The sequence below is a fragment of the Diceros bicornis genome, chromosome 17, assembly GCF_020826845.1.
Source record: "Diceros bicornis minor isolate mBicDic1 chromosome 17, mDicBic1.mat.cur, whole genome shotgun sequence".
Taxonomy (NCBI): domain Eukaryota; kingdom Metazoa; phylum Chordata; class Mammalia; order Perissodactyla; family Rhinocerotidae; genus Diceros; species Diceros bicornis.
The window spans coordinates 60,049,505-60,066,770 of NC_080756.1; the positions used below are offsets into that span (position 1 = coordinate 60,049,505).

Consider the following 17,266-nt stretch of genomic DNA (forward strand, 5'->3'; position numbering starts at 1 on the left):
CCATATGACTAGAGTCAGGGAAACTCCCTCACTAAACATCTCCACTGAATGATAGCCATGGCGTTGTCTTAGGAGAAGAAGAAGAAGAAATATTGCAGACGAAAGCAGCAATGATATCCAATGGCAATTTTTTCTAAGATTGAGAAGGTATTGTCATAGTATGATGATGTTTACTAAACAGTTGAGGCAAGCCTTATATTTTAGAGAGAAAACAGTACCAGTCTTTAGGCAAAATGGAGAGCCGTCTGCCTGATGTCAGCAGTCTTTCCTTGCCAAGAAAGCATTTTGTTTTCTCCGCCTGCTTCCTGATACTTAGAATTAAATTTATGCCAGGGTATATAAGATGAGTATTAGATCCTTTCTGTGAAACAAGTTTTGGTAATAAATACAAGGAATTGGATGCCTGGGAGTAGTGGGAGGCAAGCAGAAATGGAGAAGGGTTGAAGAAAAGGCAAAAAATAAAAAGCGTCCAACTTGATAATTTTGCCCAGATCCAGCCCTGGGATAGAGAGAGCATCTTGGAAAGGTAGGAAGAGTAGAAGTGTGATGACAAACCAATTACTAATTTTGGTAGTTTAGGGAATTAAAATCTAAAATAGTCAAGAAATTAAGAGACCATTTTCTTCTACTACATTATGCTTATGTCTTTGTTTTAAATACTAACCAACTCTTTTTCATTCCCATGCTGCTCTGGGGCATGTTCCCTTTGTCATCTCTCCCCATAGGATGAGGAGGAGGGTATATGGGCATAGCCAATCAGATGCTCTTAGTTCAGCCATTTTGTTCAGAACGGTGAGAAACAGCTTTCCTTAACTATAGAAATGCTTTTTGTTTGTTTGCTTTTATTTTATTTTATTTTTTACACAGTCATTCTCACATCTTGTTTCTCTGTAATTCATGAAATCCTTTGGTATGCTGTTTGTTTTCTCATTTTCACATGATTCCTGTGTGTATTGCTATGCTTCTGACTTGGTGGGGTTTGGGTTTTGTGGCTTTTTTTCTTGTTGTGTGTTAATAGTCACTTTTATAGTTTCTTTTTATACACATTTGGGAGAACTTCCGGGGCATGTAACTAAATTGGTCCTATTATGATTTTATTAATAAACTACCTTCCCTATCTAGCATGATTTTACAGTGTCCTGGTAAGGTTTATAGTGACTTATATCAAACTGGAAATAGAAAATTGATCAAATACTCTGCCAGTAGGTTTGGGATATACTTCTTATGATAATTAATTCTAAATATGTAGTCTTTAAAAAAAAAAAACCTGTACTATGAACTAAAACCTTTTGTTTCTATCTATAGAAGAATGCTCTGAATTCTCTGGGTCAGTAATTCTTATAGAGTGAGTACCTAGGACATCCCCTAGGGCTTTGACATTACTCTCAAGCTGTCTCTAAAAATAAGGAGAAATAAAGGAAGACTTTTAAAAAAATTTGTCTAAAGAATTCTTTTTCCTCTCTTTTATGGATTGCTGCTGTGTTAAACAGTTGCCAGGACACTGTCTAGATTCTCCTTTCCAGGCCAATTGGCTAGAAAATGTAGTCCAGCTGTGGCAGTATCTCCCTTTGATCTGATGCCCTGGAGGTTTGACTAAGGAAATCCTTTTCTTAGAAAAAATAATAATGATGATTAATAAGTTCACACATATTGGTGGCCTTGCACTCCCTGGATTCACTGCCCATTCTTATTGGTGATCTCGCTCTTTTGGAGTCAGTTCTCCCTGAAAAGTCTGTGTCTTGGTGTTGTATGTGTTAAAATGATGAGGACATGTGTAGACCTCTCACTGGCAAACACAGCCAAGAAGGATGATAAGGTAAGTTGTGGAAAGGGGCATATACTGTGAAGATGGGAAACTTTCCAAGTGACTTTATCCTGAGGGTGTGAAAGAATGTGAAATGCACAATACCAACCAAAAAGCTCTTTGGGTTAGAATGTTGCATACCAGACAAAGCTAAAGCTGAGAAAATTAGTGTGCTAATTCCCTTTATCTACACTACACCCTACAAGGGTAGTTATTTGTCATCATTAAGCACGTGGGGGCCATACAGTAGTTGAATGTAGTTCACCAGTCTCCTCCTTCTAAATGAACCTGCCTTGTCTGTTTTGGCAAAACATAGGAGCTTCTTCGCATGCCTTAGCAGGAAGCACCTCCACCACATACATGAACAGGATCGTATTTTGGTTGTACACCGTTTTTCTAGCCAATCAGAAGAAACCTGTTAGTTTTCTAGGAAACAAGGCCCACAGGTAACTTCACCAGGAGACTGAAAACTGAACAATTCTTCACATAGACTTATTCCTGAAGTCTCCATTTTCCTTTCTCTTCTCCCATAATAGAGTAACTCCTAGCAAGAGTTCAAATGTTACTGATTTTGTTTTTTCCAATTACTGCACTGTGGAACTTACTGCACTAAAATATTAACTGCCATTGGTTTAACACAGTACAGCTGATGTTAGCTGGACATAGCTGGAGTTTCTATGATATGGTATTTCAAATTTTCTAAAATGTGCTGTAAATATCATTATACCATAAGACTTTTACCTAGAGAAATGCATGAGTGACCCCTAAAATATTGCAGAAGTCTTTACTTGCTATCCAGTTTCCTTTACTTGTTTCCTTGCTAATTCTACAGAGAACAGATTTTCTTAACCAAATTTCAAACTTTTGAAATTGATGATTTATTTTATCAAACTTAAGAACATAATGTTTTCCATCTAAAGCATATGTTTAAAACACCATATATACTAGCAAAGTATGAGCGTTATTAGATATAATCAGTACTCAGGAAGAGACTCATAGAAGTATAGAGCTGAAAGGGGTCTAGGCCATTTCATCAGAAGTGGTAGAGCATAATGGTTAAATGTCTAGGCTTTGGAGCGGAATGCCTATGGTTAAATCCTAACACCACCACTTATTAGCTTGTGACTTTGGACAAGGTGTTTAATCTCTCTGTACTTCAATTTCTTCATCTTTAGAATGAGGTTGTTGTAAGAAGCAAATGAGTTGTAAGAGGCATGAACTCTGGAGCCAGACTGCACAGCTTTGAGTGTAGACTCCTCTACCTACTCTGTGGCCTTGGGAAAATAACTTAATCTCTGAGTCCCAGTGTTTTGTAAAAATGGGTTTATTACTAGTGCCTACTCCATAGGGTTGTTGGAAAGATTAATAAGTTAATATATGTAAAATGCTTTGAACAGTGCCTTCTACCAGCAAGTACTCTGTTCGTGCTGTTGTTATTTTTTGCTGTTGCTGTTGTCATGGTTAACTTGAATCCATCTCTGGGGAATAGTAATCTTTCAGTAAATGTTAGTTATTATTAATATCTAGTCCAGTGCCCTCATTTTATAGGTAAGGGAGGTTTGGAAGGGAGATGTGGCAGTTGTGACTTTAAGGTCCCCAGGCATTTCTATGGTCTGGAAAGAGATGACAGTGAAGGAGATATCCAAGACATATTGATGATTGTATCTCCCTTTTCATCTTCAAAAGATTAATCTCCTATATGTTGAGGAATTTTTTCCCTTAGGAAAAACATCTTGAATTTTATAAAGAAATTCCCTATAAAAGGAATTTAGTCACTGAAACTTCCTTTGAAAGAATTCGTTGCCACCAAGCAACCCTCCTAAGACACACAGTGTGAAGCAAGTGTTGCCTCCTCTTAGAAAAAGTGACAGAGCTATGTTCTCCCTCCCCTCAGCCTATAGGAAATCCATGTGAAATGTATCCCTGCCACTCTCTATCCCTTTAATTTGAGTTTTCTTCTTATGTTTTTCCCCTTACAGTAGAGTGTAGGCCCCGGTGAGGACAGGGACTTATCATTTACTTTTGTATTCCCATCATCTATAACAATGCCTGGTATACCTTAGGCCCTCAGTAAATATATATTGAATTCATTAACTTCTGAATTCATGAAATCCAGAGAAGAAACAGTAAAATTTACCTTGAAAGCAAGAGCATAGAATTAGCTATTAGTTTTAATATCAGCATTACTAGTACAAGAAAGGGAAGTTTTGAAAGAGGAGATAAGAAAAGCGTCTAGAAAAAAGATTTGTAGAGAAGTGTTGAGAATTTGAAGGGCAGTCATAGTTAAGTCATAGAATTTAGCTCCTATGATTTCATGCTAAATAAGAAGGAGTTGAATGTAATTCAGAAATATTTTCTATGCTAACTGAACATCCTTCAGGTGGAAACTTTTCTCCTGCTAACCTGTGGTTCATAGCCATCAAGAAGAGCCTGGAGCATAGTAGGTACCATGGCCATGTGCTCTATCTGGACTTCATCCTATGGAAGCAGTTTTTGTAAACTGGTGCCAGGCGCCTCAAGTGAAGGATGAACCTGCCAAGGGGCTTAGCAGTTGATCTTGATGTAAGACCATTTCATTGACTAAAATCTGGAAATGGGTTGCATGCCTATTAGATCAGCACTGTAACATCCCAAAACAGGATGTGGACCAGTATGTTATGAAACTTTTCTTTTTTAGTTAGAGACGATATAAATGTTAACACAAGCTTTTAAAACAAGTGTTTTAAAACAAGTGTCTCTTTTTCTTTTGGCATTTCCTTTTCTTTTTTGTCTGTCCTAGTTGGGTTGTCCACATAATTTCCTTACCAGTTTGAAACATCCTAAAATTATTCCATTGCATGAGTACTACAGTGGAAGTCTCTAGAGAATATATCTGTAGAAGGGAGGTGTTAGTCATCTTGCAGAATTGAATGGGATAGTGAATTGGAATATTTTGTCAGAATGGTCCAAATTGTTTATTGGACCAACTGTTTAAACAATTTGGACCAATACCAGGACCAGTTTTTGACAGAACAGGCAAAGAAGAATTTGACCTCATATTTTCAGAAGTAGATCAGAGATTTTAGCAAGATGCTTCTTTCTTGAAAAGCTTAGAAAAGCCCGTAGAATTCAGGAAGAAGGAAGATCCTAGCTGCAGAGAAATGAGAGGGAGAAAAGGAACATTTATTAAACACTATGGGCCAGACACTTTCATATCTCTTATCTCATATTTAATTTTTACAGCCGTCCTAAGAACATGTTTTATAAAAGAGGAACCAGAGATCATAGAAATTAAATAATTTTCCAAGACTACACAGGTAACAAGGGGCAGACATTTAAACCCAGGACTGACTCCAGATACTATGCTTTTTCACTATACCATACCAAAAAGAGAAGGATTCTTCTGCTTCACACTGTAGTTTCTTCAAGAAGATAGACGCTCAGTAGAGGCATGTTGAATTGAATTGTATTCCCATGTGGGGAAATAACAGAACTGCCTTTACCAGCAAGGAATTTCCCTTACTAAAAGAAACCTAAGAGGGTTTCTGAAATCACTTCACTGATATATATGTATTTTTTTTTTGGGTGAGGAAGACCAGCCCTGAGCTAACATCTGATGCCAATCCTCCTCTTTTTTTGCTGAGGAAGACTGGCCCTGGGCTAACATCCGTGCCCATCCACTTTATATGGGACACCACCACAGCATGGCTTAACAAGCAGTGCGTCTGTGTGCGCCCGGGATCCGAACTGGCGAACCCCGGGCTGCCGCGGCAGAGCGTGCACACTTAACTGCTTGCGCCACCAGGCTGGCCCCCACTGGTATTTTTTTAATAAATGCAACCGCCTAGTTATCTAGTGAGGAATTTGGAATTGTAGAGATTAAGAAAGGACAAGAAGTAGATCTTCGAGGTTGGGTCAAGTGTGATGGATGGAAGGGGAAAGGAAAAGAATCTTGGATAGGAACCAACTTGAAGGAAGACCCTAAGAATGAGAATATGATATGTCAGGGCCAGTATGGAAACCAGCCCAACTAAAACAGAGGATGTTATTGTCCTTTCATTCATTCCATGTTTATATCCCACCCACACTTCTATTGTAATACAGGGTAGCCGTAATTCAAATAGAAAAACTACAAATGTGAGTGGCTCAGAAAAACTACAAATGTGAGTGGCTCACAAGAACAATTATATATTGAGCTTTACAGAAGATTGAAATAGCAACCAGGTTCCCTTGGACATTGTCTGAATCACTGTGTTCTGAGTTGATTGCCTCCTCATCTAGTTCTGGTGCTTTAGGGTCCTAGTTAGAATGTGGGTTTTGGGACCAGATTGCTTTGCTCCATACCTCTGTGTACCTAACTTTATTAATTTGTAAAATGGGAATAGATAATATACCTACCTCATTCGGTTGTTGGATGATTAAATGAGATAATATTAAGCCTTTAAAACAGTGTCTTTGTATATCATGATTGCTTGATTGATGTTAATTATTAATGTCTTTAACCTGAAGACACACACTGACCATTTATACATGATACCCTTCCCCCTTTCCTCACTACCTCCCTCCCTCTTTCCCTACTTTCTCTTTTTCTTCGTCTTGGCTCTCTTCTTCCTTTAAATAGGAGGATTGGGTGAGAGTTCCTTAATTTTCAGCTTTGGATTCAGACTGTTCTTACACCACCAGTTTAATAGCATTTCCTGTATACTCTCCTCAGAAATGTCTTTAGCTGGTTCTTCTTTGTCCTAGGTACACAGCCTGCTTTCTGCCTTTCATGCTTCTCCTCCTCTCTCCTTTCTCCTTCCTGAAAATAATTTTAACATCTTCATTTATTTCTGCGTTTCATGATTTTCCAGAGGGTTCTACTCCCTCCTTTCCTAATCTTTCCATCCTGGATTCTCTCTAGCTGTCTCAAAACTCTGTCTTCTGCTGTTATCGTGCCAAGCTTTCCCCCAGCTGTCTCTGCATACCATACTCAGTAAGTCTCTTCTATAGGACCCGTGTTTAAGCCACCATCGCTTCTTATTTTTAGCATATAACTGTATACATACACAATTTAGATGCTGCTTCATTTTTTTCCTGGTCTCAATCAGCTTGAACTTATGTCGAATCCAAAAAGATTTTTGAAAATGGAGGTATTTTCAACATGAGCATTAGGGAATACAGACTAAAAGATGGTGATGCTGTAGTTACCATTTAAAGAATACCTAATACCTACTACCTAAGTCCCAAACACTTAGTTTAAGCTTATAAGCCCCTAATAAGTATATTCTCATTCAATCCAACACAATAATCCTAGAAGATAGAACCATTCTCATTATTTTACTGCTGAAGAAACTAAACTGCAGAGAAAGAATTTAGCAAACTTATCCAAGTTCACATAGCCTCGAGATAGTAGAGGCCAGATTTGAACCCAGATATGACTGACTAAGCCAGAATATGACCCAACTCCAATAAGGAAACATAGCTAGAAGGGTTTTTTAAAGAGGTTATTATGCCTTTGTATTTATGCTAATTATAAGAGAAAGGAGAGTAAGAATATTCAATTAAAAATTAATGAAGGGCTGGCCCCATGGCGTAGTGGTTAAGTGCATGCGCTCCGCTGCTGGTGGCCTGGGTTTGGATTCCGGGCACGCACCGATGCACTGCTTGTCAGGTCATGCTGTGGTGGCGTCCCATATAAAGTAGAGGAAGATGGGCATGGATGTTAGCCCAGGGCCGCTCTTCCTCAGCAAAAAGAGGAGGTTTGGCGTGGATGTTAGCTCAGGGCTAATCTTCCTCACGAAGAAAAACAAAATTAAGAATATCAATAAACCTAGCTAAACAAGTAGAAGGGGACCCCAAGGTAGTGTAGGGAAGGAAAAGCTTTCTTCTCTACCCTCTTAGGTTCAGTGACTGAGGCCTGTTGAATCAAACTAATCAAAGACAGATTAACAGGAGAAAAAAACAGATTTAATTACATTTGAATGCACAGGAGCTTACAAAAAAATGTGACTCAAGGAGGCAGTTAGAATTTGGGGCTTATATACCATCTTAACAAAAGAATGTAAAGTGTGGAGTAAAGGGATTTGGGGCTTCTGAGGAGGGGGTAAGTTATGGGAAGGTAACTTGGAAATGTATGGTAAATAAGGGTTATTTAGTAAGGTTTGTTGCAAATAAGCCTCAGGTGATAAGAGTTGTCTCTGAAGTTGTTCTTTTCCTAGTACAGGAGAGAGAGACACCTTTACAAATGGAAATTTAGGTTACCTCTATAAAGGAAAACTTATGCCCTGCTTTAAGACAGAAAGGAGAAAACAGATCTTTGTGTTTAGATCAAGATCACGGAGTAGGAAGATCCTTAGCTTACCTCCTCCCATGGACAAACCAGAACTACAACTATATATATAGAACAACTATTGCTGAGAATGACCTGAAGACTACCAGAACAGACTTTCCGTAACTAAGGATATAAAGAAAAAGCCACATCGAGTTGGGTGGAAGGGGGACACACCCGGCATGGTGATCCACAAGCGGGAGGGATTTCACGACCACAGAAGTTCTCCTGGAAGAACAATGGGCCCAAGCCCCCATTGGGCTCCCCAGCCCAGGAAACCTACGCTGAGAAGAGAACCCCTATAACATCTGGCTTTGAAGACCAGCAGGGCTTACGTCCAGGAGAGCAGAAGCCTCTAGGAAACCGAGACTCTGCTCTTAAAGGGCACATGCACAAACTCACTCACTCTGAGTCCCAGCACAGAGGCAGCAGTTTGAAAAGTGCCTAAGTTATACATGAAGAAGATTCATTAACTGATTTTAGGGCATGTGCCAGATGGGCAGGGATTTGTTGGAACTTTCTCTGGGGATGGAAACACTGGTGGGTGCCTTTTTTTTTTTTTTTTTTTTTCTTTACTCTCTTTCTACCTAGCTAGCCCAACCCTGGTGAGCACCATTTCCAACATTCTCCATCTACCTTGCTCCACCCCAGCATTCCCCTGTGGACCTGCCCCGGCTGACACCCCTCCAAAGTGACTCCTGCACTGCCCCACCTGGCAGGCAGCCCTGAATGGCACCAGAGCCCCTCCAAAGTGGCTCCCACCCTGGGGAAGCCAGCCCCGGCACACCAGTGCACCTGCAGCAATTGCAGCCCAGGTACAACAGGAGGGCACATGCAGCCTACACAGGGTATACATCTGGAGCACCTGGCTCTGGTGACTGGGAGGGAGTTGCACTACTAGGCCCCAGAGGAGTCCTTCTACATAAGGCCACCCCTTCAAGACCAGGAAATGTAGCTGATCTACCTAGCACGTAGAAACAAACACAGAGTTAGGCAAAATGAGATAACATAGGAATACGTTCCAAATGAAAGAACAAGACAAAACCTCAGAAAAAGAACTAAGTGAAACAGAGATAAGCAGTCTACCAGATAAAAGAGTTCAAAGTAATGGTCATAAAGATGCTCACTGAACTCAGGAGAAGAATGGATGAACACAGTGAGAACTTCAACAAAGAGATAGAAAATATAAAAGAGAACCAATCAGAGCTGAAGAATACAATAACTGAAATGAAAAATACACTAGATGGAATCAACCAGCAGATTTGATGATGCAGAAGAATGGATCAGTGATCTGGAAGACAGGGTAGTGGGAATCACCCAATCACACCAGCAAAAAGAAAAAAAGGAGGATAGCTTATGGGACCTCTGGGACAGCATCAAGCATACTAACATTTGCATTATAGTGGTCTCAAAAGGAGAAGAGAGAGAGAAAGGGACAGAAAATCTATTTGAGGAAATAATGGCTGAAAATTTCCCCAACCTGGCAAAGGAAACAGACATCCAAGTAGAGGAAGCACAGAGAGTCCCAAATAAGATGAACCCAAAGAGACCCACACCAAGACACATTATAATTAAATGTCAAAAATTAGAGATAAAGAGAGAATCTTAAAAGGAGCAAAAGAAAACGACTAGTTACATACAAGGGAAGCCCCATAAGACTGTCAGCTAATTTTTCAAGAGGAACTTTACAAGCCACAAGGGAGTGGCATGATATATTCAAAATGCTGAAAGGAAAAAATTTACATCTAAGAATACTCTACCCAGCAAGGTTATCATTCAGAATTGAAGAAGAGAGAGTTTCTCAGACTAACAGAAACTAAAGGAGTTCATCGCCACTAAACCAGCCTTACAAGAAATGTTAAAAGGACTTCTTTAACTGAAAAAGAAAAGGCCATAACTAGAAATAAGAAAATTATGAAAGAAAAACTCTCTGTTAATGGCAAACATATAGTCAAGACAGTGAACCAATCATCTATATAGCTAGTTTGAAGGTTAAAGACAAATGTAGTGAAATCGTTTATATCTACAATAATTAGTTAAGAAATACACAGAACAAAAAGATGTAAAATATGACGTCAAAAACATAAATCGTAGAGTGGGGGAGCGGTAAAAATGTAGTGCTTTTAGAACCCACTTGAACTTAAGCAACCATCAACTTACAACCATCAACTTAAAACAGACTACTATATACATAGGTTGTTATATCTGATCCTCATGGTAACCACAAACTAAAAATTGATAATAGTTATGTGGAATCTAAAAAACAAAACAAATGAACAAACAAAACAGAAACAAACTCATAGATACAAAGAACAAACTGATGGTCACCAGAGAGGAGAGGGGTGAGGGATGGGCGAAATAGATGAAGGTGATTAAGAAGGACAAACTTCCAGTTACAAAATAAGTCACAGGGATGTAATGTACAGCATAGGGAAGTCAATAATATTATAATAACTTTGTATGGTGACAGATGGTTACTAGACTTGCCATGGTGATCGTTTATATAAATGTTGAATCACTATGTTGTACACATGAAACTAATATAATATTGTATGTCAACTATAATAATAATAATAAAGACAGAAAGGAGGAGGGCAAAGAGCTAATTGCCTTCAGCTCAAAACAATCCTTATGCCAAAGTGGCATATTTTGGGATGGCCTACTCTGATCCCATTTAGTAACAACATACGTATGTTGGACTAATTTGTAACTACTTTCCATATCTTTTCATAGCTCAGTAGCTCATTTCTTTTTAGCACCGAATAGTATTCCATTGTCTGGACGTACCGCAGTTTTTCCATTAGTCTACTGAAGGAGATCTTGGTTGCTTCCAAGTTTTTGCAATTATGAACAAAGCTGCTGTAAACATCCAGGTGCAGGTTTTTGTGTGGATATAAGTTTTCAACTCTAGGTAAATACCAACAAGTATGATTGCTGGATTATGTGGTAAGAGTAAGTTTACCTTTGTAAACACAACTGCCAAACTGTCTTCCAAAGTAGCTGTACCGTTTTGCATTCCCACCAGCAATGAATGAAAGTCCCTGTTATTCTCTCCAGCATTTGAGGTGAACAGTTTCTTGGATTTTGGCCATTCTAATAGGTGTGTACTGGTATCTCATTGTTGTTTTAATTTGCATTTTCCTGATGACATATGATGTGGAGCATCTTTTTATATGCTTATTTGCTATCTGCATATCTTCTTTGGTGAGGTGTCAGCATCTTTGGCCTTTTTTTAATGGGTTGTTTGTTTTCTTACTGTTGAGTTTTTAAGAGTTCTTTATATGTTTTGGATAACAGTCCTTTATCAGATGTGTCTTTTGCAAATATTTTTCCCCGTCTGTGGCTTGTCGTCTAATTCTCTTGAGATTGTTTTTTGCAGAGAAGTTTTTAATTTTGATGAAGTGGAGCTAATTATTTCTTTTATGAGTCATGCCTTTGGTGTCTAAAAAGTCATCGCTATACCCAAGGTCATCTAGGTTTTCTCCTATATTATCTTCCAGGAGTTTTATAGTTTTGCATTTTACATTTGGGTCTGTGATCCACTTTGAGTTGATTTTTGTAAAGGGTGTAAGGTTTGTGTCTAGATTGATCTTTTTCACATGTGGATGTCCAGTTGTTCCAGCATCATTTGTTGAAAAGACCGCCTTGCTCCATTGTATTGCCTATGCTCTTTTGTCAAAGATCAGTTGACCATATTTGTGTGGGTCTGTTTCTGGGTTCTTTATTTTCCATTGACCTATTTGTCTATTCTTTTGTCAATACCACACTCTCTTGATTACTATAGCCTTATGTTAAGTCTTGAAGTAAGGTAATGTCAGTCCTCCAACTTTATTTTCTCCTTCAAAATTTTTTGCCTATTCTGAGTTTTGACTCTCTATATAAACTTTAGAATTAATTTGAAAATATTCACAAAATAACTTGCTGGAATTTTGATTGGGATTGCATTGAATCTAGAGATCAAGTTGGGAAGAACTGACATCTTGACAATATTGAATCTTCCTATCCATGAACATGGAAAATCTCACCATTTATTTAGTTGTTCTTTGATTTCATTCATCAGTTTTGTAATTTTCCTCATATAGATCTTGTACATAATTCTGTTAGATTTATACCTAAGTATTTAATTATACTAATGCTAAGATAAATGGCATTGTGTTTTTTATTTCAAATCCCACTTGTTCATTGTTGGTATATTGGAAACCAATTGACTTTTGTATATTAATCTTGTACCCTGCAACCTTGCTATAATTGCCTGTTAGTTCCAGGAGTTGTTTTGTTCATTCATTTGGATTTTCTACTGGACAATAATGTTGTCTCTGAACAAAGACAGTTTTATTTCTTCCTTCCCAATATGTATATCTTTATTTCCTTTTCTTGTCTTATTGCATTAGCTATAACTTTCAATATAATATTGAAAAGGAGTGGTGAGAGGGAACATCCTTGCCTGTACCTGATCTTAGTGGGAAAGCATCAAGTTTCTCACCATTAAGTATGATGTTAGATGTTTTGTTTTTTTTTTTTTTTGGCTTATAAAAAACAAACATTTGTTTCTCACACATCAAAAGGCTGGGAAGTCCAGGATCATGGTGCCAGCAGATTCAGCATTTGTTGAGGGCTTTCTGGTTCATAAATAATGCCTTCTCACTTGTTCTCACATGGTGGAAGGTGCTAGGGAGCTCTCTGGGTCTCTTTTTTAACATTTGTGTGTGTGTGAGGAAGATCAGCCCTGAGCTAGCATCCATGCTAATCCTCCTCTTTTTGCTGAGGAAGACCGGCTCTGAGCTAACATCTATTTCCAATCCTCCTCCTCTTTGTTTCCCCCATTGCCCTGGTAGATAGTTGTATGTCATAGTTGCACATCCTTCTAGTTGCTATATGTGGGATGCCGCCACAGCATGGCCGGAGAAGCAGTGCATCAGTGCGCGCCTGGGATCTGAACTCGGGCCGCCAGTAGCAGAGCACGTGCACTTAACCGCTAAGCCACTTCCTCAACTTGATAAAGAATATATACAAAAAAAAATACAGCTTTCAAAATTCTAACGCCTAATGTGATGGTATTAGGAGTTGGGGTCTTTGGGAGGTAATTAGGTCATGCAGGTGGAGCCCTCATGAATGGGATTAGTGACACTACTAAGCTCAGTAAATATTTATTGAATGAAAACAGTGGTGAGTTTTTACCCTGAAGAAAAGTTGCATGTATTTTACTTAAAGTTTTATGCACTAGGAGTAGATATTTTTAATCTTTTAATTTCCCCCGTACCCTACCAGGTTATCCTCTAACCTGACACAATTCATGTGTATCAGTTTCCCAGACTGATCTCAGCTCCAGTCAATATCTCATGTACCTTCTAGAATATATCAAGTTCACTACCCACACCCCTCAGTTAATATATGAGAGGACTCCTTTTTAAAAATACCAGTTTTGTAAGACAGGTCTAACACTTGCCTATTATATCACATTTTTATTTTATAGAGTTATGTTTTGGTGGGTATGATTTGATTCACATTTTATCTGAACTATTAAACAGCAGTCTTGTTGCAATAGGATTTTACAGTATTCCTTTCGTTAACTTGTCCTCAGCTCCTCACTAATTTGTTATTTTCTATACAGTCTCTCTGTCTTTAGGATTACTATCTGTTTTGGGTTAAAGGAATATTTTCTTGGACACAAAAATGCATTGTCAACCAAAACAAAAGAGCTATTCTCCCTTGATGTGTCTTCCTTCTTCTTCCTGATCTTAGCATGGCAAAACTAAAGTTTCCAGCTGGACCTGGCAGTCAGCATTTCTGGGATAAATTAGATGAGCACACTTGATTGAGGTGTAGCTGGACTGTAGCACTGTCTTCCTGTTATCAGAGAAGATCAAAGCAGAGCACAAATAGAGGCTTAGTCTTTAAAATATTCAAAACAGTTGGCTGGTTCTTTTGGTGAATATTCAGGTTTTAAGGCAAACCACTTGTTAGCAAGGCTTCATTTCTTTTCACTGAAAGATAGACAACACTGAACATATACCACTCTTCCTCAGTTTCAAGACTGGAATCACAAACTTTTTGCATGAGGACGGATTTGGCAAACATAGAAAGCTCTTAGACTAGCTAGGTTCCTTTTCATGTGAATATGAAATAAGTTATTCAGATTTTGCTTTTGGCATTCTAGGTGTTAAATGAAAACCTCTTAAATGTTTAAATTCTCATAGTCATTTTATTGGTGGGTCAATATTTAAAATCTAGTATTCATATTGTTATATCTTCCAGAAATTGAACTAGGATGTTTTTTCCTGACTTTATGTTTTAAAAAACTGAAAAGCACATTCTCCACACTCCTTTATCATTGGCATCTGGGTCCTAAGTTCACATAGAATAATTCCATAAGTGTGGTTTGAAGTGTTTATTGTTTGGTTTAAAACTGACTTAAAAATGAAAAAAATAAGTCAAAAATATTTATTGGGAGCCTACCATGTACCTACAGTACACTGGGTATATGGATTAAAATACATGTTTCAAGACCATAAAACAAATACTAAACAACAGATTTTCTCCACAGAAAAAACTATATAAGGTGCAACAGGAAAACCCAGGTCTCCACAAGAGACTCAAGGGTTCACAGAGGAGGTGACACTTGAGCTGCCTCTTGAAGAAGTAATAGGCGTTTGCCAAGCAGATATAATTTTAGACATTTGCTAAGATATAGAAGCATAAACAGCATAACAAATTTGGCATACTCTTAGTAGTTCGCTATAGATAGTGCTTAGGATGTATATTATCTGTTTCTACATAACACATTACCCCAAAATTTGGCAGCATAAATAAACAATAAACCCTTGTTATCTCAATGGTTTCTGTGGGTCAGGCATTCAGGAGCAGTTTCGCTGAGTAGTTCTTACTTAGAGTGTCTCATGGTGTTTCAGTCAATGTCAGTTGGCACTGCAGTTATCCAAAAGCTAACTGGGAATGGAGCATCCAGTTCCAAGATGGCTTACCCACAGTTCATGCTGGCTGTTGGCAAGAACCTTTAGTTCCTCACCATATGGACCTCTCCATAAGGCTGCTGGAGTGGCCTCATGACATGGTGGCTGACTTCACCCAAAATATGATTCAGGAAAAGAGAACAAAGAGGAAGTTACAATGCCTTTTATGATCTAGAACAGAAGTTAGACACTGTCACTTCTACCGCATTCTGTTCCTTAGAAGCGAGTCACCAAGACCATCCCACATTTAATGGGGAAGGGTGTCTTAAGCTCTACTTTTTGAAAAGAGGAATGTCCAAGAATTTGTGGACTTATTTTAGAACCACCATGGGATGTTGGGGCTAGAGGGGAGTGACAAGTCATGAGGCTGGTGCAGTCAGCAGCAGGTGGATCATAAGGACCTTAGTATTCCATTGCAGTCTGGAGAGGATGGACAGAAAGGGGAGAATACTGGAAACAAGAAAGCCAGTTAAGAGCTTCTTCCTTTGTCCTGGAAAGTGATGCTGTGGGCCTGAATGGGTGCGACGATGGAAGAGTTAGAGAAGTAGGAATGTCTTCGTTATCAAGAAGCTTTGGTTCTTCTTAGACATGTCCCAAATTGTTTCCAGTCTTCTTTGGATTAGGAAATAAATAACACAATCTGAAACCCCAGTTATAGTTCAGAAAGTTAACTTGCCCACGGGAACTATTCAGATAAAAAGTAATAAAATGATGCCTGCCTGTTCTATAATTGGTCAAGGTGAGAAGCATCAAGCTGTGATGCATAGACCTGAGTAACTTAGCTTCTAAGCATATTGACAGATCAGGTTACCTCTCCTGGTCGTAAATTTTTCATTTAGAAAGTGAGGCAAGGAGAAAGAGGGTAGGTGACCTAGGTGATCTCTAAAATTCTTTCCATCTTTTATGTTCTGGACTCAAAGTGAGTACAGGATGCTGATTTGATCCAATTAGTATTTTATACTTGTTTAACCTTGAGAATGTTAAAGTCAACAGAAACACGTTACCTATTCACAGACATTTAAATCAGGTTATGCCAATGTCAAGGAATTTTCACTGAACATTTCAGCTGGAGCTGAAACTAAGTTAATTCGATTTAATTTCCCTATCAATTTTCCATACATGTAGTTGAAAATGTCCAACTTTTTCAATATTCATATTTTACTGAATCATTTTAGTATCAGTTCTTTTCCATATTTAAATTTTATAATGATTTTATTTATCAGTCAGAGTTTTTGTCCATATCAAATTTTACTAGTTATAACTTTCTGCAACTGTGTATTTTCTTTTTATGCCTGCTGCCAAATCCAATTTTCTGTTTAGCCAATGTTTTATTTTGTGTTGATATTACTATTGATACAGGTAATATTCATTATGAATTGAATTTTTTTGTTTTTTTTTTTTTGGTGAGAAAGATTGGCCTAAGCTAACATCTATTGCTAGTCTTCCTCTTTTTGCTGGAGGAAGATTGTCCCTGAGCTAACATCTGTGCTAGTCTTCCTCTACTTTGTATATGGGACGCCACCACAGCATGGCTTGATGAGCATTGCATAGGTCTGCACCCAGGATTCGAACCTGTGAACCATGGGCCACCAAAGCAGAGGGCACAAACTTAACCACCACGCCACTGGGCCAGCCCCTTAATTGAATTTTTTAAAAACAGTAATTATTATTTATTTCTTAACTAATCTGTGAGAAAATTATAAGAATTTCCTCTCTAATGTAATAGTTACCCTCTTGTCTGGAATTGATCTATTGCAGGGATTGGCAAACTTTTTTGTAAAGGACCAGGTAGTGAATACTTCATACTTTGTGAGCTATACACTGTCAAAACTATTCAGCTCTGCTGCTGTAGTGTGAAAGCAACCATAGACAATATGTCAGTGAATGAGCATGACTATGATCTAATAGAACTTTATTTATGGACATTGAAATTTGATTTTCATATGATTTCCACATGTCACCAAATATTCTTCTTTTGATTTTTTTTCAACCATTTGGAAGTGTAAAACCCAGTTTTAGCTGATGGATTGTACAAAAACAGGCAGTGGTAATGGATTTGGTCCATGGATTATAATTTACCAACCTCTGGTCTATTGTATTGCTCATCCAATTCTTTGTGCTTCTCATCACTTCATGTGCCATTATCTGGCCATCCACAGCTGTTGGTAAAGCTAAATGCAGATGATAGGGTTGAGATGTCCTTAA

The 17,266-nt window shown here is 38.3% G+C and overlaps 1 protein-coding gene across 11 annotated transcripts in view; it reads left to right on the forward strand.

Moving 5' to 3' along the window:
* ERC1 (ELKS/RAB6-interacting/CAST family member 1) overlaps positions 1–17,266 on the forward strand; it is a 544,778-nt gene that overhangs the window by 456,750 nt on the left and 70,762 nt on the right. For 5 of the 11 annotated variants that reach the window (XM_058559110.1, XM_058559113.1, XM_058559111.1 and 2 more), the window contains one exon: positions 726–792. The exons of the other annotated variants lie outside the window; for them this stretch is intronic. In XM_058559110.1, coding sequence (XP_058415093.1) covers positions 726–752 — 27 coding nt within the window. In that variant the 3' untranslated portion in view covers positions 753–792. The remainder of the gene's footprint in view (positions 1–725; positions 793–17,266) is intronic. 11 annotated transcript variants of the gene reach the window in all.